General features: G+C 53.1%; 8 protein-coding genes across 8 annotated transcripts; 4 read left to right on the top strand and 4 right to left on the bottom strand.

Moving 5' to 3' along the window:
* Positions 1–463: 463 nt before the first annotated feature.
* On the bottom strand, positions 464–4,545 carry EJ05DRAFT_261450 (uncharacterized protein). The gene is made up of 3 exons (XM_033740267.1): positions 4,470–4,545; positions 1,821–4,350; positions 464–1,667 (listed from the first exon to the last, which is right to left on the bottom strand). Exons 2-3 carry the CDS (start codon positions 4,343–4,345, stop codon positions 944–946), a joined length of 3,249 nt encoding a protein of 1,082 aa, XP_033603811.1. The 5' UTR covers positions 4,346–4,350; positions 4,470–4,545; the 3' UTR covers positions 464–943.
* Positions 4,546–9,262: 4,717 nt separating this feature from the next.
* On the bottom strand, positions 9,263–10,929 carry EJ05DRAFT_261475 (uncharacterized protein). Its single transcript, XM_033740268.1, has one exon. It carries the CDS (start codon positions 10,709–10,711, stop codon positions 9,326–9,328), a length of 1,386 nt encoding a protein of 461 aa, XP_033603812.1. The 5' UTR covers positions 10,712–10,929; the 3' UTR covers positions 9,263–9,325.
* Positions 10,930–10,959: 30 nt separating this feature from the next.
* Positions 10,960–12,522, top strand: EJ05DRAFT_261479 (kinase-like protein). The gene has a single exon (XM_033740269.1). It carries the CDS (start codon positions 11,102–11,104, stop codon positions 12,515–12,517), a length of 1,416 nt encoding a protein of 471 aa, XP_033603813.1. The 5' UTR covers positions 10,960–11,101; the 3' UTR covers positions 12,518–12,522.
* A 1,325-nt stretch (positions 12,523–13,847) lies between these two features.
* Positions 13,848–14,497, bottom strand: EJ05DRAFT_261979 (uncharacterized protein). The gene has a single exon (XM_033740270.1). It carries the CDS (start codon positions 14,240–14,242, stop codon positions 13,907–13,909), a length of 336 nt encoding a protein of 111 aa, XP_033603814.1. The 5' UTR covers positions 14,243–14,497; the 3' UTR covers positions 13,848–13,906.
* EJ05DRAFT_524706 (nucleotide-binding domain-containing protein) lies at positions 14,375–15,776 on the bottom strand (the record flags this gene model as incomplete). Its single annotated transcript, XM_033748826.1, has 3 exons — positions 14,375–15,167; positions 15,233–15,542; positions 15,605–15,776. The coding sequence occupies 3 exons, from the start codon at positions 15,774–15,776 to the stop codon at positions 14,375–14,377; spliced, it is 1,275 nt and encodes a 424-aa protein (XP_033603815.1).
* A 341-nt stretch (positions 15,777–16,117) lies between these two features.
* On the top strand, positions 16,118–17,057 carry EJ05DRAFT_497916 (NAD(P)-binding protein; the record flags this gene model as incomplete). Its single annotated transcript, XM_033746608.1, has 4 exons — positions 16,118–16,163; positions 16,245–16,474; positions 16,599–16,969; positions 17,021–17,057. 4 exons carry the CDS (start codon positions 16,118–16,120, stop codon positions 17,055–17,057), a joined length of 684 nt encoding a protein of 227 aa, XP_033603816.1.
* Positions 17,058–18,292: 1,235 nt separating this feature from the next.
* Positions 18,293–18,983, top strand: EJ05DRAFT_491970 (putative CBF/NF-Y family transcription factor; the record flags this gene model as incomplete). The annotated part of the gene is made up of 4 exons (XM_033746016.1): positions 18,293–18,314; positions 18,394–18,420; positions 18,553–18,812; positions 18,861–18,983. 4 exons carry the CDS (start codon positions 18,293–18,295, stop codon positions 18,981–18,983), a joined length of 432 nt encoding a protein of 143 aa, XP_033603817.1.
* A 487-nt stretch (positions 18,984–19,470) lies between these two features.
* Positions 19,471–20,607, top strand: EJ05DRAFT_473880 (uncharacterized protein). The gene is made up of 4 exons (XM_033743487.1): positions 19,471–19,531; positions 19,591–19,668; positions 19,725–19,940; positions 20,003–20,607. Exons 1-4 carry the CDS (start codon positions 19,496–19,498, stop codon positions 20,264–20,266), a joined length of 594 nt encoding a protein of 197 aa, XP_033603818.1. The 5' UTR covers positions 19,471–19,495; the 3' UTR covers positions 20,267–20,607.
* Positions 20,608–20,972: the final 365 nt, after the last annotated feature.

The following is a 20,972-nucleotide window of genomic DNA, read 5'->3' on the forward strand; positions in this document are numbered from 1 at the left end:
CATCATGACCTACATATGCTAGCTAGCACGACATGCATAACGTAACAACATACCTGCTTACACGGAGCATTCCGTAGCGCGCGTCAAAAAGCACACAGCAAAAATAAAAAAAAAGACGCTCGATGTATGTAGGTCGGTCCGTCGGTCGGCAAGGCAGGCTTAGGTACCTGTATATCAATCATATCATGTCATGCATAGTCACCACGGCAGTCGTCTGGACTACACACAACACTGTCACACACAAGCCGTGACTAGAGACCGATACATGTATGGAGCATTTCATTCTTTGGTGTTGTTACTCGGTAATCGCCAGAATTGCAAATCAAGGCGTAGATGCTCCTCCTGCTTTGTGCAATACATCCCGTATTTTTCTCTCGACCACCACCACACCCACCCTTGCTCGTTCAATCTATTCTTGACAAGAGAAAAAGAAACAAAAAGGCACCTTGATGTGCAAAGTAATTTGGTATTTCCCCCCCATCACACCCCATGCCATGCATGTAGCCATCGATGCCCAGATGGAAAATTGAGTACAAGATAGAACGCCCCATGCTCGCAAGGGCTAAATTAGCTCAGACAGGAAAGAAAATGAAAATGGTTACGTGTACGTCTGCCCACTATTGGTGTTGCGCAGCTCGGTGAAATCAAGGAAATGGGCGCGCAAGAGCCTGTGCCAGAAGAGTCGTTGTGAAATGATGATTATGCTGCGCCTGACAAAAGTCGCCGTTTGCCATATGGGTTGGGTGGGGAATGGGTACAAGTGAAAGATCAAGAAAAATCGTGCCGCGAACGCCGGGAGCTTTTGATTGATTCCCTTAACCAGCGCATAAGGCGGATAAAACTGCCTTGCGCCGAAGGGTTCATCCAAGTTTGCGGCCGTATCGTGATGAAAGATATTGACAGCAAGAAGAATAATTATAGCACAAAGAAGTGGTTCTGCGATCTAGTACCGGCGTGTTCGTGGAGGTGACTGGCTTGGGGGAGCACGAGCTTGATATTGAGAAATCTCGCGAAGTCCATGACCCTCGCTAGATGTCTTCCGGAGCTTCTGTCGCTGCCTGCGAAGTTTCTCGGCATCGTCACCAGAATAGGTTCGCGCCTGAAGAAAAGGGCCGTCAATCTCCGCAGTGGGGCTGCTCGAAGTGGGTGTCTGGGCAGGGCTGTTTGGGCTGGATCGACCAAAGCCGAATCGTCTGCGTGGATTCATTGGTGGCAAAGGCGGTACAAAGTCCTGGCCGTTCTTGAGAGAGGCGCCGGGTGGAAGAGCGACGGTCTCTTGCACAGACGTAGAGGACAGTAGGGTAGGCTCGGAAATGTCCTGCTTGTTGACAGTACGTCGACGGGGCTGCTGGCGGTTAGGGCCAAAAGCTGTGCCTGTGGGTGTGTTGACCGCCGACAGTGGAGGCGTAGCACTGACAGCATAGCCTGTTTGGATAGGGCGTTGGAGAGACATTGGGCCATTTGTCGGGCCTGGAGATGGACGAGGTGAGGGTGGAAAGGCTCCGGAAAGACCAATCGCTGGGCTAGGCATAGATGGCACTTGGTGCGAGGTATTGAGATGAGATGGATGCAGCGAGTGCTCGGAATATTGACTTGTCGCCGTTGACTTGCTGTTGCTGCGGCTTCGATTCGATGACGGGACTGCAAAGGTGGCGTCAGGCGTTGTGCTCGTCGACCCAGTCTCCTCTGCCATTGACCTGTCCAGCTCGTCGTGATAGGCACGGCTGCGGGATCGCCCAGACGAGATATCAGAGCTGGATCGATTGCGAACTGAGCTGGCCTGGGAAGCGGGAGATCGGCCAACGGGTGGTCTGCTATGCTCACGACTACTTTCGCGCCCAGCATCAAAATGATACTGGTTGTCATACGTGTTTCCTCCATATCTGGGCCTGGAATGGGAGGAGCCTCGAGACCTCAGCGAGGCGTGCCGCTCATCCTCGGATCGCCATTGGTCTCGACCGATCTTGTTCACACTTGTGGAAGAGCCACTGTATCCAGGCATCTTCATCCTGCTGGGCTCATGGCGGAGGCTTGAGGCCATTGAGTCCTTGCTCGACTTTGACCTGAGCATGCCAAACGCCTTCCGTGCATTGGAGACTGAGTGACTGTCCTCTTCCACTTGGCGCATCCTTTCCGCAATGGCCTTCTGGCGTTGGGCGAGCTCTTGCTGGAATGCATCGCGCTCCTCAACACTAGGTTGTCGTTTGTGTTTAGTCATCATCTCAAGCTCCCAGGCTGCTCTTCTGGCCTCGGCCTCCTGTTGGATCTCAAACGCGCGAGCTTCCATCTCGTCGAGCGTGAGTTTACGACCGGTAGTAGTAGTAGAAGTCGACTGTGGTGCCTGCTGGTCGACAGGGCTGACAGAACTCATGCTGTCATTCTCCATGTAATCGCTCCGGTCAAAGTCTTCGAGGTCCCAGGGGTTAGAGTGGCTGTGAGCCGAATGGGCAGCCGTGTCAGAGACGGAAGGCGCCAGATTCTGACTCGAGTAGCTCTGCTGGTAGAAGTTGTCTTGCGGGCCGGTTGTGTCTGAATTGTGGTCCGAGTAATTGGATGAGACGTTGCTGACGTTGCGCAGGTGCTGACGAACAAGACCACTCAAGCATCCACCGTTTGGGCCGAGTGTGGGCGAGTCGAGATCGATGCCTTTGGCGCCATCTAGGTCGAGAGCAGGAGCTGCAGACTGTGGGATTGGGCGTGTATCCTCGATTCGTTTCCGTGCCGGGACATGGTCAGACTGCTGCTGCTGAGACCGCAAAGCAGGATGCTCATGGATAGGAGGGGCGACTAATTTGGGCGCGAGCGGGCTTCTCGAGGCATCAGAGTCGACATCTGCTCCATCTGCAGAGGCAGAGAACGATCGTTGTTGACCAGAAGCCAAGGTCTGAGGCTGCGAACTTTGAGCGCCATTCACCCGCATCTGGTTGGCGGCATTTTGGAAGACACTGAAGGCGGTAGGGGCGGCGGCGGCCTTGGGGGCAGTCTGGGCTTGATCACTCTCTCTTCGTGACGAATCACCCTCACCGTCATCACCATCGTCACCTCGTCGGGGTGGAGGGGTGTCTCGGCCGCCTTGGTGAAGGTGCATTTGGCGTTGCAGATATTGTTCCTCACTAAAAGCTTTCGGCTTGTTGAACGCTCCGAGAGCCGTGGCCTTTCCTCGGTCATTGGGATTGAGCGCACTCGTCAGTTCATCTTGGTCAGCTTGAACGGGACTGATTGGTGGTGTGCTTGAGTGGCCCAAGACAGGACTGGAGGCATTCGAAAAGTTATCTCTCGGTGCAATGGCGTGGTTGTTATACGTCACCGGAGGTGGGCTGACCGTTCTCGAGGCAGGGTTGGAGCGCTGATATCGGTCGCTCAAGTTGCTAGCGCTCCGAGCCTGCGACAGGGCAGTTGGAGAGGATTTCCCGCTTGCGGTACCGCCGTGTTGTTGTCTCTGAACTGTGTTGAGTCTGTTGAGCTGGGAGGTCTGCTGTTCGTGCATGTGCTGATCCAAGCCCTGTTCGTAGAGTCTTCTGGTCTTGGTGACTGAACGCTCGAGCGGCGCTTGTGACTGACTGGTGGGTGAGACTGCAGTTGCACCCTGTGATGCGATTGAGGTTGCTGCTGTTGAGGATCGGGAGTTTGATGGTCCTGAATTCGTAGATGAGGATGTTTCACGCCGCTTGTCGTAGCCGGACAAGGCTGCCAGAGTGTCGTCCCTGAGAGAGGCAGTATTGACCTGATCGCGTAGCTCTTGCTCCCGCCTCTCCTTTTCTTCTTTCCGCAGCCTCTGAAAGGACGACATGCTGACATCATCTTCATACAAAGCTCTTCCTCGGTTATTGCCGGTGCCAGAAATCTTGTACACTTTTTGACGACCACCAAACAGGATATTGCCTTCGCCCGGGCGTGCTCGACTCATGACACTGCCACCATCCATATCATCAGAGGTAGTGCGAAGAGTCTCCATTGAGGTCTGTCTCTCCATCAAGAATGGAGGTTTGATAGAGCCATTGATGGACATCTCATCAATGTCGGCGAGGGTTGATGATTTGAAGCCAAAGTCGTAAAGGCGTGACTGTCTGTTGGAGGATAGAACACTGTCGTCGCTAGCCTTGCCCAGCTTCGACTTTGGATCGTCTTGCTCTCTTAGCATGCTGAAGCGCGCCGACAGGTTTGGCATGATCAAGCTGGTACGAAAGTCATCGGAGCTCGGTAGGGCAGCAGCCAGATCAAGCTCTGGTTTTTGCTCGACCTGACCTTTCTTACCCTTTTTTGGTTTCTTCGTTCCAAACGAGGCGGAAGAGTTGCCCAGGTCTTCTGTGGCGTCCTTTCTGGACTTTGTGAAGAATCTGTTCATTGTGGCTTTGCAAAGGTTAGCTATGATGGAACGTTTGCGGACAAGACACTTGGGGTGGTTGGAGAGAGAGATGGGCGAATCGCCAGTAGTAGTATGCTGGACCATTGAAGGGAAGCTGTCTTACAAGTCGTGTGTGTGTGTGTGTGTGTGTGTGTGTGTGTGTGTGTGTGTTATAGGTGTTGCAATGCGTGCAATTACGACACTAACGTTTGTCCGGGAAGGTCTACTTCTGTGGATAAGTCTGTTGCACGCGCAGCTTGAGATAACCGGCGGCAACGACTTTCACGGTTTGATCCGAGTATATTCGACGTGCTTACAGTGAGGATTCAATTGTCTTCGCTTTCGAGCGTGTCCACGCGGGTGAGCAGTCGTGGCTGAGCAGCTAGGCGACTGGCGTGGATGATACGCGATCGTGATGGTGTATCTTTTAGGTCTAGGCCCAGCACAACTGTCTCCATACACACCAAGCTGCTGTGAATTGGTTTGAGAGGATGGTATCAAAGTAGCAGGATCGGCTGAATGAATGCGGACGGCGGGAGTAATGCTATATCGAGCAGAGAATGGTACGGTTGAGGGTAATGTTCCGAGGCGGAGGAATTGATAGGTTTCGGAGGTCAAGGCGGTGCGAGCAAGGAGCGTCAGTTGAATCGAGATGGAGTATGGAGCAGGGGTGTGGTAAAAGAGTGTTTCTAGAGAGTGGACAGATACAGAAGCGAAGGACGACGGTAAAGAGTAGTGAGCGAGGAAGGAGCAAAGAAGACGTTGCCAGCGTCTTGAGCAAAAAGGACTGTGAGGATGGTTAGAAAAAGCTGTCAGAGGGGGAAACAGGACGAGAGCGCACGAGGAAAAGAAAGGTGTGTGAGAGAGAAGCCGCCGGGCAGTCTCCCGCTCTGGTTCCTGAGTCTGAAGGGGGACAAGGCTAGTTTTGGGGGGGGGAGGACCATGTACGTACCTTGCAGCGTAAGGGGGGCAAGATGGAAAAAAGACGAGAGCACAAAGCTCGACTGTGACTGGACCAGCACGCCCGTTTTCTCCACGCTGAGGAGAGATGACAAGGGGGGAGGGGAGGGGGAAGGGGTTTGCAGAAAAGCAGCACAGCAGAAAAGTAGGCTCTTAGCGTCGACGATCCCGGCCAATTGACAAAGGTCCGCTGGTCGATGGTTCGACGAGCTGATGGTGTAGACGGCCCGGCGACGGCAGCAATCGTGGCGCGCTCAGTTCCGGACTTGGGGGAGACTTGGGTGTGTGGGCCTGGCTGCTGGCAAGGTTGTGTGAAGAAAGTGGGCAGAGGAGGCGAAGGGATTGGAGCAAGTGGTGGTGGTGGTCAAGGCAGGATTAACGTTTGTGTCGGTGTTGAGGAAGCGAGGTATGGGGGGAGTCAAGGAGGGTGGTGGTAGTAGGCAGGGCAGCAGCCCAACGAAAGACGTGGAAGAAACGGAATTGTTTCAGTGGAGATGGGCGAGAAGCGGAGGCTCGAAATGAGAAGTGTGATGATGAAGAGGATGGATGGATGGATGGATGGATGGCGAAACGTAGTGTATGGATGGACGGATGGTGATAGGTGAGTGGTGGTGGTGGTGGTGGTGGTATGGTAGTAGGTTGGTCAGCGGGAATGGAGGCCTGCCCGTGAAGCCTCGTACTCGCACATTCGCACACTCGCACACTCGCACAAACACCACCACACTGTCCACACACATTGTCAGTATGCACCTTTGCAGTCCTAGTGGCTGCACAACACAACACGCTCTGGTGGTGAGTTGGTGGCAGCTGTACGGCATCAATGGTTGGGCTGACTGTTGATATGTCTGTCTCTTGTGGCAAGGTAGATAATTGGTGTAGCTAATGAACGAGGATATCAATTTAGTAGACTCGTGGCTGGACACGGATACGGGATGAAGAAGGGCATGCTCTCTCTCATGCACAGCACAGCACCTCCAATGCAGTGATGCACAGCTTCGAACGATCGCAAGCTTCCTCGATCGATTCGAGAGAGAGAGAGAGAGAGAGAGATTTGACTTGGTTGACATGGTGCTTGTCAGTGTCGTTGTCAGCAGGGGGGAGCAGCAACTTTGGGACACCTGGGGCCACTTTGGGGCAGTTGGGGCCACTTTGGGGCAGTTGGGGCCACTCTTGGTCCACTAGAATTCGGCTGTTCCTGGCTACCCAAGCCGCCACCACCCACCGCCCACCGCCCACCAAGCCCTCTACCGGGACACACACACATACATAACACATGTGCAAAGGCCCCCACTTGCCGGGGACAACTCTTCTTCTGAAACACGAGCCAGGTATTAGCCAGTGTCGACTGACAAGAGCAATTAAAAGTGTCAGAAGCTGCTGGACCGTCAATTCGAGTATTATTATCTTCAATCTCACGCAGCTATGAAAAAGGTTCTCTCTCAGCTGGTACTGCAATACCTACCTGTAATTATCTGTCTTGTACCTGCACCTGTACCTGTACCTGTACCTGTACCTGTCCTGTGTCCCTGGTGCTGTATCGGTCGGTGCACAGGCAGAAAGCAGCAGTCCCTCCAAGCGGTGTTTGCATCTGTACCTTGTACCTGCACCTGCACCTGTACCTGCGCGCGCACCCAAGGCCAACCGATGCTCCGGTGCATGGGTGGGTAGATGGTTGGATGGATGAATAGATGAACGAATCGATGATAGCTGGATGCATGATGCATACATGGAGAGATGGGTGATGCGTAATGTGAGCATAATGCCGCCCTGACCCAATGACTGGGGCCGGGCCCAAAGAGAAGAGCTGTCGACCAATTTGCCGCCTTTCCTGTTCCTGAAAGCTGGGCAAACCGACCCCCAGCTGGGCCGGTTAGCTAATATCTAGGCTGTTGGGCCACTAATCCCTAGGCTGCCACCACGCTATCCCCTGCCTATTCCTAGGCTGCTACACTGCCTAAACTACAGTACTACTACTAATTACCACCTAAACTACCTAGCCGCTCCACCTAGTAAAATACTCTAGCCAGCAGTCCAGCTGTCGCCGCCGGCTTGTGTTTATTCTGTCCTGTCGTTGTAGTCTCTGTGTCTCCCCTCCAATATATTCATATATCCCTCTCGTCCAATCATTGCTGCCCTGCCCCTTTCCATCTGGCCCATGCTCCTTGATAGTACAGTACCTTGCCATTAGCTTTTTTGTTTTTTTTTTTGCCCACTACACCTTTGACAGGCCTTTTTATAACCCATCTTACGCACTAATTATCACTTGCTTGGTTCTGGTCTACTATAAGTCATAATTGCTAATTTGGTCCACTCGTCTTGCCTGCCCTCCCCCCGGACGCACGCCTCTACCAGCAGCCAACAAGCATTTATCGTCATCGATCAAGCTGTTACTGTGTACAACAAAGGCTGTCTGCCCGCCCTGCCCCGGATTCCGCTCTGTTCTTTGGAGCCTCGGAGCGTACAAAGACAATAGACTGGCCTTTGGTCGTGGCGCCGGACCCCCTTCGTTGCCCAATTTGCCTGCTCTTGCTTCCACGTGAGCTCTCTGTCTCATGATAGATGATAATATGGTAATCTGGGCATCGTTCGTACCACCCGGCCTGACGGGACACGCAGTCGATCCATTCCTGTCCACAAACTATCTTTGACGCGACGCGTCCATGAACCTGTCCTCACACGCGCGCATACGACATCATATAGCGTCTGCCAATTCAGCCTCTTCACTGCGCCACATGCAACCCCATTTGATGATATGCGGGGGTGGAATAAGTAAACTCTCTCCAGTCCAGCTAATTACTGTACAGTATCATCGATGCAGAGTTACGCAGCTACTCTCTCCATGCCCAATACGCGGCATCAAGGACGTGACCTCTGACCACCAAGTTTCATAACAAACATCGGATCATAACACGATTCAGCTACAACGCTTCATATCACCATCACAATCGCGATCGATCGCCAGTGACGCACGCCAAACATTCCAATCCGCCATATCAAACCTTGGGAACCTCCCAAACAATCACCGCCAGGATCACCTCTTGATGTCGGTCGGTGCACCAGCCAGCATTCGCCCATCCATCCATCCCATTTCCCAGACCGCATGCCTACAATCCCCATGATCCGTCCAACTTTAAATCATGTCCCCACGTGCGCGACTTTTCCAATCTTCGGCAAAACTTTTCTGGTTTCTGGAACGCACCTTTCGCATTTCCAAAACCACGGTAAAAGACAAAACACAGACCCTCGCCTCCAATCAACTTGTAACAAACAAGGTTCCTGTGCTTATATTTGCAAGGCCAACCCTAGCGTCCTGGCCTGGGAGTTTTCCAGCAATTGTTGTTGAACTGTGCGGCAGGATCTGATCGGTTTTTTCATCAGGTCATTCGACTCGAAAAGTCGTCTTGTTAATTTCACAGTCCAGCAGCAGTCGTCCATGACCGGACCGCCACACTGTGAGCATGCAGCAGTGAAACGCACGGATTGCTGCGTCACAGCGCAGAATCCGCAGTTTCTAGCCCATGCCCTTCCTGGCCATTCTGGAAAACTCTTTGCTGTGGCAGACAATATCCTCCTACTTCCGACGATCTTAGTAGTCCCCTTGATGCAGTCGTATCATCAAAACGCATGCCCGATTCGGCACATCAGCCGTATTTGGACAATACCAAAACAATTTGACATCGGATGCGCCTTTGTTGTTCGACCAAGCCAGCTGGATCCAGTAGACAAGAGAAAAAAAAAAGCAACACCTGTCGGACATGTGTGTGTGTGCTGCAGTATCAAATGTCCGATGCATGCTGGTGCAGCTGCTTTCATTTCCTGCGCCATCAGCTGCAATTGCTCTTGTCCGACCAGCAGTTCCATTCACATCTCAAGCCATGATTCATCACAGAGCTGACCAGGCTACTGATTCTGTGCTGGCAGTCAGAACAAGTCGCGGCTTGACCAGCTACCGTATGTGCATCCAAGTGAGTACCTGAAGGCTCACTGCCGTCTTCGCATGGCAGTCATGGTCAACATGACTCAATATCGAGCGTCCATGTCTTCCAAGTCCCGATCGTCAGAGTCACTCTCATCCAGCACAGCCGCAGGACTATCATCAACACCATCATCCATAGACAGCGCCCTCCTCTGTGCAGTCGTAAGCTCCACCACCAGCGGCGCAAACTCGCCCGTCTCATCATCCTCATCATACCCACAAACCTCCGCCTCAACCTGCTCCCCATCCTCCAACTGAAACATGCCCTTTCTCAAAAAACTCCCCCCAACCTCCCACCCAAACTCCACACGCAAGAATTCCTCAAACTCATCCAACTCATCCACAACATCCGCCTTGCCAGCCCCATCCACATCCTCCAAGCCCGCCCTGAACTTGCGCACCAAGCTCTTAAGCAACGCCCCGCCATCCTCAGACATATCAAACAGTCCCCCATCCACATCCTGACTATGCCTAAGCTGCACCTTCAACGTCCTAATCGTCTCAACAAACAACTCCGCCCTCTGCCCCACCGCCCCCCGACACGTAAACAACAAGCCCAACACCCGCTTCCACTGCTCCAAACACGAGTAATTCCCCAGCGTCAGCACCATCACAAAGCAGAACTGCATCTCCCCCAACACCTCGTACCCGTCCTTGCCGTGACAGTTCCGCTCCACGAGCTCGTTCAGCGCCCACGTCCGGTCCTGCGCCGCATCCGTCCGCTCCCGCCCCGTTGCGCCCTCCCGCCACGTCTGCCGCAGGTTGATCGGGAGAAAACGCAATTCTCGCCCTGTTGCTGCTGTTGCTGCGGCTTCGCTACTCGTAAGACCCGGTATCTCGTCCACGTCCTGCGCCGCTGAACTCCCTGTTGTGAGACTCCAGCTCCATGCTTGCTCGCTGTCTGCATCATCAGCATCATCCGCCGCTCCTGCCCCCGTGACGCGTGTGAGCAGCGCGGATGTGACATGCGATGTCAGGAGGCGCCAGTCTGCGCCGTCGTCGAATGTCTGCGCTGCTACGCCCTGCCCGGAGGCAGTCTGTCGGTACGCCAGCAAGCCGGACTCCCACAGCGCTCCTACCCGCGCGCGCGCCCGGTCGAGCTCCGCTGCGTCTGAGAAAGACTCCGGCACGAGGGTCTCGGTTTTGGCGTCCCATTTCGCGGCGAGGACATCCGGTGGTGATGGTAGTGGTGGTGATGATGATGATGATGCAGGGCCGGGAACGTGGAACCAGAGACCGTGGCGCAGACTGAACGAGTCTGTGGCGCTGGCGAAGACGAAGTGGAAGCCTGGGGGCAGCAGTTTTATGCCGTGGAAGTTGGGCCCGGGGGTGAAGGAGAGGAGGTCGATGCCGGTGAGGGCGGTGGGCGGGAGGCCGGTTAGGAGGAGGGTTGTTGTTGTTGTTGAGGAGGGCGTTTGGGGTGGTGGCATTGTTGTTGATTTTGAGGATGGATGGATGGTTCTATGGGCTGGGGGCTGTTTAGGTTTATGGGGATGCTGTGAGGCTTGTTGGGGATGTATAGAGTAGGTTATTGGGATGATTGGGTGCTGCGGTCATTTCGATATCATAGTCTTGGGATGTACGATAATTACCTATGTCTGGAGATGTTGTGTTAGGAAGGAACGACAAGTTCGTCTAGCAAGCACATGTCATGAATTGCGAAAATGCGGTTCAGGTCCGTGCTTGAGCTTCCCCCTCGAGCTCTGACGTCGACTAGCGCACTCCACTAGAAACATCATCCACCTCCAGGGCTTCAAGCTCCCGTGCCGCCAGCCAGCCAGCCATAACAGAGCTCACAACGCAACTCAATTGCCACTGCCATGACGGGAAAGTCGCGATGGGCGGACAGCCAGGAGGACGCCGTCGCCGAAGAGCAGCGGAGAAAAGAAAAGGAGGCGAAGAAGCGCGCAAAGCTAGCACAACAGAAGCTCGCAGAGGAACGTCGCAAACAACATGAACAACAAGAACAACAACAAGGAGGGGTTCGTGACGACCTCGAGAACCGGCCCGCGAAACGGCAAAGACTCTCACCGGCTCAGAATACCGACACGGCTCAGAAGACCGACAAAGCTGCTGAAGCGCCAACAAAGCTCCTCAAATTCCATGCGCCGTCTTTGGGCCCTTGCAGACACGTCGACAACTTCGAACGGCTGAATCACATCGAGGAGGGCTCGTATGGCTGGGTTTCAAGAGCAAGGGAGATTGCGACAGGAGAGGTGGTGGCGCTCAAGAAGCTCAAAATGGACAATCTGAATGACGGTTTCCCAGTGACCGCACTGCGAGAGATACAGACCCTCAAAGCCTCAAAACACCCCAACATTGTCGATCTGCGCGAAGTCGTTGTAGGCGACGGAGACGACTTCAGTGATGTATTCCTGGTAATGGACTTTCTGGAGCACGATCTCAGGACGCTGCAAGAAGACATGGCCGAGCCCTTCCTACCGTCTGAAACAAAGACACTCCTCCTCCAGCTCGCGTCCGCCATGGAATTCCTCCACGACCACTGGATCATCCATCGCGACCTCAAGACCTCAAACATCCTCATGAACAACCGCGGCGAGATCAAGATCGCCGACTTCGGCATGGCACGCTACTTCAGCGACCCCCCGCCTCCAAACCTCACCCAGCTCGTCGTCACCCTCTGGTACCGCGCCCCAGAGCTCCTCCTCGGCGCCTCCACCTACGACACCGCAATCGACATGTGGTCCGTCGGCTGCATCTTCGGCGAACTCCTCACCAAAGACCCGCTCCTCCAGGGCAAGAACGAAGTCGACCAGCTCGCCAAGATCTTCGCCCTCGCCGGCATCCCCAACGACGACTCCTGGCCCGGCTTCCGCCGCCTCCCCAACGCCAGAGCCCTCCGTCTGCCGCGCCTCCCCAACCCGCCCAAATCCTCCGCCCTCATCCGCTCCAAATTCCCCATCCTGACCAACGCAGGCAGCGCCCTGCTCGCCGCCCTGCTCTCCCTCAACCCAGCCTCCCGGCCGACCGCGACGGAGATGCTCGCCCATCCCTACTTCCGCGAACAGCCTAAGCCCAAGTCAAAGGCCATGTTCCCCACCTTTCCCAGCAAGGCGGGCCAGGAAAAGCGTCGTCGTAGGGCGACGCCCGATGCGCCGAAGCGGGGTGAGAAGGGCGCGTTTGCGAAGGGCAGGGACGCCGTCGACCTTACTGGCTTGTTTTCCGGGCGGGATGCGGAGGCGGCGGGGGCGGGGTTCAGGTTGAAGATGGTGTGAGGGGGGGTGGTGGTTGGGTAAGTATCGAATAATGTAGTCCTTCCCTGTGGTTTTGTGCATTTGTGCTGATGTTGATGTAGGCTGTTTGTGTGGTTTGTTGGGTGGGAGGGGGGTTAAGGGGGGTGTAGAGAGGTGATGCTTTGGCGGTGGGCTTCGGGGTTGTGGTAGTGATGTTTGTGTAGCCAGCACAGAATGAAGAGGTTCTGTGGGTTTGGTCACGTCGTGATTTGTGTGTCGTGCTTGATGTAGCTGTGTTGATGGCTACGGCGCATGTCGGATCTCGTGTCCCTTTTTGCCAGTCATACCCCTTCTGCCAGTTACATATCCCAGAAACACGAGTATCAAGGAGTACTCATCCGCGATCCTGCGTAAGACAGGGACAGGACACCAGGAGGCAAAACCGACATTGTAGAGAAAGAGGGGGCTGGATGAACGATGTGCTTTTACGGTTGAATGGGCGCGTGTATCGTTCACACGCTATGTGGTGAATGTCTGGAGGTATGGCTCATGTGTTGTGCGGATGTACCACAGAGGAGTATGTATGTTATATATATGTTATACATAAAGTGTTCATAGGTGCTTTTCTTGTTGGAATGTATTCCTGACTGCTCACTTACTTACTATTCGAGGGTTTAAGATCATAGTGGTAGACACTGTAGAAACTGCGTCTGTCTACACACACACACACACATACACAAACCGGCACGCCTTTCTCCCCCCAGAAAAAACCACAAATTTCTACACCGACACATCACCACACCCCATCCCGCCCCCCCCCCAAATGCCCGAACACCCAAAAAGTCGCAATCCCTGGCGTTGGCTCAGAGAATGGCTCCATTCCATCGCCGAAGAGGACCGATGGATGCGCGAAAACAAGGAGCGGCGCAGACGGGAACGCGAGGAGCGGCAGGAGAGGATGTTTCTGGGTGGGCTTTGAGGGTGACTTTGGACTTTCTTCAATTTGAGGGAGAAACGGGGGGTGGTGACCATTCAATATTTTCTTTTCTCTGGACATGGGCATGTATAGTTAGTTCATTGTGCAGGCGGATTGGCTTTCACGGGGATCTTGGTGTAAGGGGTGGGTGGGTGGGTGGCGTTGTGTTGGGGGGTGTGGTTAGGGAACAATGTCGTCGTGGCGATGGTTGTGACTTTGCTCTTTCTTTCTTCTGTTGGTGTTTGGAATGGGGGGTTGTGTGTGTGTATATATATGTGTTGCGCGCTGTGAGAGAAGGTTTGGGTACTTGGTACTTGGTATGACTTGGACTGCTTGAGGACTGCTATACTATTCGCTGCTATCTCATACTGAGCAGAAACCTTTACGGCAACGTTTCGGACGTGATAATCTATCAATATCCCGTAGTACTACTCTCACAGAAAACATCACAAACATCACAACACACAAACCCAAACCCCAGCCAAAACCATGCCAAAACCCAAGACACCCCAGACAACAAACCCGCCTCCCCAAGCCCACACAGCCGCAGCACAGCCAAACCCACACGTGCAAACAACTGAAGCCACACCCCCAGCATCATGCCCTACCACGACGCCAAGCGAGACAGTAGCCAAACGAAGCCAATACGAAAACGCCCGGGCGTTTATGGACAAGATGCTCACAAAGGAAGAGCAGGAGAGAGGCAAGGCCGAACTCAAGAAGCTGTTCACGAAAAAGGTAGTGCCGTATCTCAAGACTGAGGTGCGGCCGCTTGTGATCAACGCGGTCATGAAGAAGCAGACGAGGAAGTGAGGAAGGGGTGGTGAGACGGTCGGACCAGATGATCATAGCATGGATAGTACTCTGTCCAGTACGATAGAATAGATTCTAAACGACTTATAATAAACTATCATCTCCCAAACCTAGATACCCAACCCACCCACATCCACACTCGTCTCCCGCCCCTCCACCATCTCCCCCACCACCTTCCCCGTCCCCAAACACTGCGAAATCCCCCACGCCCCATGCCCAGCCGCAACAAACACGCCGCCCTGGCCCCCACCCCTTGTCCTCACCCCGCCAAGCCGCCCATCATCCACCCTCCCGACCAACGGCCTCCCCCCCGCCGCCACAGGCCGGAAACACACCGATTCCCGGATAACACGCAGATCCGACTCCCGGGCTTCCGGGTGTCCGAGGAGCAGTTCGGCGACTTTCTTGAGCTGGTCGATAGATGCGGGTTGTGGGACGGCGTCGGATGCGCGGTCTGGCAGGGGTAGAGACGAGGAGTTTAGCCCTGCGATGTACAGCTCGCCGGCGCGGCGGGCGAAGATCTCGGGGGCGAAGCCGGCGGCGGCGTCGTCGGGGGCGAAGAGGGCGTGGCAGGCTTGGGTCCTCCTGCTCTGCGTGGTAGGTGTCCAGCGCGGGCTCTTGAGGAGGAGGGAGTGGCCGGCTAGGGCACTGATTGGGGGGCTGTAGGTGGATGCTGGGAAGAGGGTTTTGAAGACTGCTGGTGTCCAGGCGCCGGCTGTGAGGACGAGGCGGGTGCAGGGTATGTTTGACTCGACGCCGTTGATGGCGTCGTGTATGCGGATGGAGGCGAGGGTGTCGTCGCGGGTGTCTTTGGAGATGGAGATGGCGCGGGCTGGGTGGTGGAGGTGGACGCCGGCGGCTAGGCATTCGTCGAGGAGGAATTTGGAGAGCTGTAATGGGTCGCTTGTGAATTCTTTGTTAGTGGAGTCTTTGTGGGGGATGTAGCTTGTAAGGGGCTCATGACCTACACTTGAGCGGTAGTTTCCTTGCTACTTATCACTTCGACGGTGTCTTCTTGCGACGTCGTCAACCAGGGTGGAAGCTGGTCCTGGCTTTCGCCTGAGATGGACGAGTCTGCCGCTGCAGTATTCGCCCGGCTGGTGCCATCGCGAAGCCAATCCTCTCCGCTACCATCTACTGCCTCCTCGCTGTCCCTCGATAGGGATGACGTGATGGTGGAGCTGTATCCCCATCTCTCCCTCCCGTTGCTCTTCTCAGCCAGCTCCCTGTGAAGCTGAAAGGAGAGAGCTCCGAGAGGTGCTACAACAGGAGCAAACCCTGCAGTATTGTCAGCTAGTCACTTGGACACATGAGAAGAGGCGGGAAGGGATGGTGCCTACAATCTTTAGCCAGGAAGCCTCCCGCAAATCCAGAAGCACACTTGAACAGCTCCTCCGAAGCCTCCACCAGATGTATTGATTGCGCCGCGGTGTTGGTCGATTGCGAAAGGTAGTACGCGGTTGAGCAGCCGATTATGCCGGCACCGATTATCACGGTGTTGTTTTGTGCCATTGCTATCGGATTACTGGACTTGGATTCTAAACAACTCTACCGTGAGCCGAACGACGGATTGTCCATCGAGTCGACCATAATATAGTCGGCAGTAGCATTTGAAAATGCACCAACCCTTCGCGACATCCGGGAGTGTACAATCGGCTTGTCGTTCGAGAGCAACGCCTTGATTGCCCCACCAACATCCGGATCCATAGGGGTGGTCTCTGCCCCTTGTACGTCAGAAAAACGGGTGGGGTTGGCGATACAGACTTCGTTCGGTCTGCCGCGCTTCCCGACAAGATCCTGCACCAGAACGAGCGATCAGACTTCCAAAGCACCATCAACTGCAGAGACTAACCATGGCCGCTCAAGGGAAAGTCTTTGTGCTCACAGGCGCATCTCGAGGTACGTAGCCCTTGCCCTTGCCCCCGCATCGTACGACAATCACGCGACCATGTCGCTACCCTCGTCTGACACGTACTTCAGGCATGGGGTTAGCAATTGCCCATTACCTGCTGAAACAGAAATGCAACTTGATAGTTGTATCGCGGAGTCTCGAGCCTCTACAGAAGTTGGAATCTGAATATCCCTCTCAGGTCAAGGCTTTAGCAGGAGATCTAGCCGACTCTCGCCTTGCAAAGCAAGCTATCGAGGCTGCAACCCGTGAATGGAATCGTTTGGATGGACTTATTGCCAATCACGGAACTTTGGATCCTGTCAAAAAGATTGCAGATTTAGACATTGAGGAATGGAAAACTGCATTTGATATCAATCTATTCTCTATCATCACATTGGCAAGTGAGCATGAACCCTCGCAAATAAACTACTAACACATCCAAGGTCAAGGAGGCTCTGCCATCATTGAAGCAGTCCAAGGGAAGCATTATCATAACCTCATCCGGTGCATCTCAAAATGCCTATACAGGGTGGGGGGCGTATGGGGCAGCGAAAGCGACCCTCAACCATCTTGTTCTTTCTTTGGGTGAAGAGGAACCAGATGTGTTATCAATTGCGGTTCGACCAGGAACAGTTGATACTGATATGCAAAGAGATATCCGCGAGAAACATCAAAGCACCATGAGCCAGAAGGACTATGAAAAATTTTCAGCTTTGAAGACCACTGGAAAGTTACTGAAACCGGAGCAACCGGGTCATGTCATCGCAAAGCTTGCAATTGACGCGCCCAAGGAGCTGAGCGGGAAGTTTCTCAGGTAAGTACTGCCATGACACAAACATGGGTGTGACTGATGATATGTACCTAGCTGGAATGCAGAGGATCTGAAAGCATATCAGGGTTGAGTAGACTGTAGAGCGCGAGGCGACGACGACTGTGTGACTGATCAGTAAAGTGTTATTGAGGAATCAGATGCAAGGACGGTGGAGGGAGGTGCAGTCAGTCGAAAGATGAAAAGTAGGATATCATTGAAGCAGCATCAGGCCGAGGCCTTCAGTTTTAGCATGGAATGATTAGGATCATCATCACAAGGATTTGGGAGAGAATGTGATGCTTACGTTATCAAATACCGATCCAGGCCAATATAGACCGAGTAGTTGTTGGAGATATTGTCTTCATGGTGTTAGCAGTGGTCACGACAGGTAAGTTTGACAGTATGATCGTCGAGGTACTTTTCAGGTAATCGAACCATTTTTATTCGTCATTGTATGTCCGAATTTGATAGTACATGTTTTGTTCATCATAGAGGGGCGCCGTGCATGATAGTGTGAAACATACCTTCAGAATCCATACGAGCTTTTCAACGGTCGCCCATGGTCATGTATCATGTACAAGCGTGTACGGTAAGCACGAAGAGGCAAACATCATGATGGGAGTAGAATTACGGCTGCATCCGAACAGACAAAGGCAGAGTGACGTTTCTGTAAACCCTACACTTTTCATTCTATTAGCAATGTCCAAGAAGGTCGATATGAATGAATGGGTCAAGTTGGGGTTTCTCAGCCAGTCTTTTGGCTAGACGTGTAATCACCATGGTTATTTTAAGATAGGGGCGACACGAATGATCATCATTGAAGGGAAGGAGAAATTGCGAGGGAGCTGTGACTTACAAGAAAGCGGTATGTGAATGTGACCGCGCGTGTAAACGACGGTCACATAGTCCAGCGGTCTTTCGTGTTCCAAGTTAAGCAGGTACTATTAAGGAGCAGAATTTGCATATGACGATATGAACATGTGCGGGCTTGACGATGTGGCTGCATTCGCGCCTGATGTCGTTGATGGAATGCGAAGAGTGTGGAAACGGAAAAATGAAATTTAAAAGCTGTCAGAGAATGCGCACGGCCCAGCCTCAGTAGTGCCCGGTGCCCGGAGGCGGGCGGTGAAGGAAGAAAGGCCGACAACCCCTGCCTGGTCGCGTCGTCTGTTGCTGTCGTAGTGCTAAAAGCTCAAGTTCAAATACTGCCACCCTCCCTCCCACCAGCACCGAAATGTCTGTCCTCAAAAGTCGAAGATCAACCTATCAGCATAGCACACATAAGCTTGAATACAGGGTCTCCTGACATAGTAACCGTCTTTCAGGATGTCTGACCGAGAATTTGGTGGTAAGTCCTATTTGCGACGACTTTTGCGCAGCCTGCTAGTCCGTCAACTCGTTCTGCGCAAATCGCTGATGTGAGACAGGCAACGATGAGCTATCCCTTCCAAAAGGTATTCCACTCCATTTCATGAAACCGATCCTACTTGGCTATACAGTTCGAATTCATCTTGCGCTGTTTCTCGAGCATTGCATTTCCCTAGCTTTGGGAACATTGACCTGTGTTGGGCTGACATTGTGATTAGCAACCGTACAGAAGATCATAACAGAGATTCTCAATAAAGACTCGGGAACTGCCTTTGCGAAAGATACCCGCGATGTTCTTATCGAGTGCTGCGTCGAGTTCATCACTCTGATCTCATCCGAAGCCAACGAGATAGCAGAGAAGGAGGCGAAGAAGACCATTGCATGCGAACATGTAACGAAAGCATTAGAAGAACTGGGATTCTCCGACTACGTCAGCCACATCCTAGATGTATCCAAGGATTTCAAGGCTGCGCAGGTGGTGAGTTTATCGCTACGATGGATGTGATGATACTGACGACCGAGCCAGAACCGCGAAAAGAAGCAGAGTAAGATAGAACAGAGCGGTTTGACTGAGGAAGAATTGATACGGCAGCAAGAAGAGTTGTTTGCCTCCGCCACGTCCAAGTTTACAGGGCCTGGTGAGGAATGAAGTCGTGCTCGAGAGTCGAATATAGGAGACTGGCGTTTTCGGAATGCACAATGCATCTAGTGGAGTTCAGGCGTCAGTGCGAGGGTTATACACAAAGTGATATGGGCTTGTCAATATTGTCGTAGGGGTAGAGCGATTTCGCGCTCGGACTGAATACCGCATACACGGGCAGACGGAGCAAGGCGAATGACCGCCGCATAAAGGCGGCCGACAGCGTGAGACGATATTTATTAACTCAACGCTGTGAATAAATCAATGTTGTGAAGGAGATCAGGATGGAATGTTGTGCTACACTGGTACCTTAAGGAAGGTATCCAAATGTAAATGTTTCTAAATGACGTGGGGCTCCCGCCCAGCCAGCACCTGCCCGCACTCTACCAGGCATCATTCACATGGTTCGCGCTTCGACAAAGGCAAGCTTTCAACATCCACGCTCCGTATCGCTCAAGTCTCCTGTTCTGCCTTATACAAATCACGGCGCTCCGCTCTGATCAGCACAGAATCAGCCCAAGATGTCTGGTCTCGAAAAGGCCTTGTTCAACCTCAAGGTATGCTGCGCATCTTCCAAAGATACACCATAGGCACCTGCAGCTGACCTGGCTTCTAGTTTACGGCGAAGCAACTGAACAGACAAGCAGCGAAAGCCGGGAAAGACGAACAGTCTGAGAAGACCAGACTGGAAAAGGTTTCGCCTTGACGAACCAGCCCACCAGATCCTCTACTGACTTGGTCTTCGTACAGGCTATGAAACAAGGAAACAATGATATTGCCCGGATATATGCCCAGAACGCTATTCGGAAACAAAACGAGAAGTTGAATCTGCTACGCCTAGCATCTCGAATCGACGCAGTCAGCAGCAGAGTCCAGACAGCCGTGACAATGCGCCAGGTGACCGGCAGCATGGCAAATGTTGTGAAGGGTATGGACGTGGCTATGAAGCAAATGGATCTCGAAAAGGTGGGAAGCATCAAGATGACTGCAAGAAGGCTTTGAAGATGTAGGGACTGACACGGCTATAGATATCGGCAGTCATGGACAAGTTTGAGACACAGTTCGAGGACCTGGACGTCGCGACCGGATACTACGAAAACGCTACATCATCGGCGACAGCAGTTGGGACACCGCAAGAAGATGTCGATAAACTCATGGCACAGACTGCAGACAAGGCTGGGGTGGAGCTGCATCAAGAACTAGAGGAGGCTACCCCAGCGAAGACCAAGATTGGTCCTACCGAACAAGAAGAGGATGGGCTGAACGAGAGGCTGCGAGCCCTCCGGAATTAAGAGGGTTGGAATACAATGACTTGGGTGTTTAGGGAGTTTCCGGATTAGGCCGATCTCAAGAGGAGCACTCATCATATCAGATATTATACGACGAAACCAGCATGCCCTCTGGTTTCAACATTGCATGCATTCATAGACAAAGCTGCTCTGCTGGTATATCTCATCGAGTGTGACTGCTACGACTGCAACTTTTTGGAATGTTGGAGAAGCTGTACTCAGTGCAGCACTGTAGTGGAGGATACTAAATCGATAACGCTAATATATCGAAATATGTCCGGGTGCCGGCCCAAACTCATATCGAAAGCTTAATTAAGGTAGCCAATTCATAGTGCCTTCCGGATGATTCTTTGTTCTTATCCCTGTCAACTTCATATGTGTGCCTCTCTGAATGGTAAGCGCATTAGATCATGACAAGCATCGTACCGTTGAATGTTGTACAACCTTGCTATCAGACGATCGCGTCATAGGAACATTGACATCGGTTAACAAACCACGGATGCGGACCACCATCACTCGCACTACGTACTACAAGGTGTGTTAAGAACCGGGCTCTAATACTTTCGACAGATATCTCCACAGGAACTGGCTCGCGTGACGAATGGTAGACAGATATTGATTGGCTGAATCGTCACTCGCCACAGCCTGCGCCACAGGTCATCGGTAAACAGAGCCTCCGTTGATAGCGAGGGTGAGCTAGTCATGCATC

This window comes from Pseudovirgaria hyperparasitica (assembly GCF_010093815.1).
Source record: "Pseudovirgaria hyperparasitica strain CBS 121739 unplaced genomic scaffold EJ05scaffold_3, whole genome shotgun sequence".
Classification (NCBI taxonomy): domain Eukaryota; kingdom Fungi; phylum Ascomycota; class Dothideomycetes; order Acrospermales; family Acrospermaceae; genus Pseudovirgaria; species Pseudovirgaria hyperparasitica.

Coding starts and splice junctions, on each gene's coding strand:
- EJ05DRAFT_261979 (XM_033740270.1), bottom strand. CDS start 14,242: ATGACCGCGTTGATCACAAGCGGCCGCACCTCAGTCTTGAGATACGGC.
- EJ05DRAFT_473880 (XM_033743487.1), top strand. CDS start 19,496: ATGTCTGGTCTCGAAAAGGCCTTGTTCAACCTCAAG. Junction 19,532..19,590: donor AGGCCTTGTTCAACCTCAAG/GTATGCTGCGCA, acceptor CCTGGCTTCTAG/TTTACGGCGAAGCAACTGAA. Junction 19,669..19,724: donor AGAAGACCAGACTGGAAAAG/GTTTCGCCTTGA, acceptor GTCTTCGTACAG/GCTATGAAACAAGGAAACAA.
- EJ05DRAFT_261479 (XM_033740269.1), top strand. CDS start 11,102: ATGACGGGAAAGTCGCGATGGGCGGACAGCCAGGAGGACGCCGTCGCC.
- EJ05DRAFT_261450 (XM_033740267.1), bottom strand. CDS start 4,345: ATGAACAGATTCTTCACAAAGTCCAGAAAGGACGCCACAGAAGACCTG. Junction 1,668..1,820: donor GGGCGCGAAAGTAGTCGTGA/GCATAGCAGACC, acceptor TGGGTCGACGAG/CACAACGCCTGACGCCACCT.
- EJ05DRAFT_261475 (XM_033740268.1), bottom strand. CDS start 10,711: ATGCCACCACCCCAAACGCCCTCCTCAACAACAACAACAACCCTCCTC.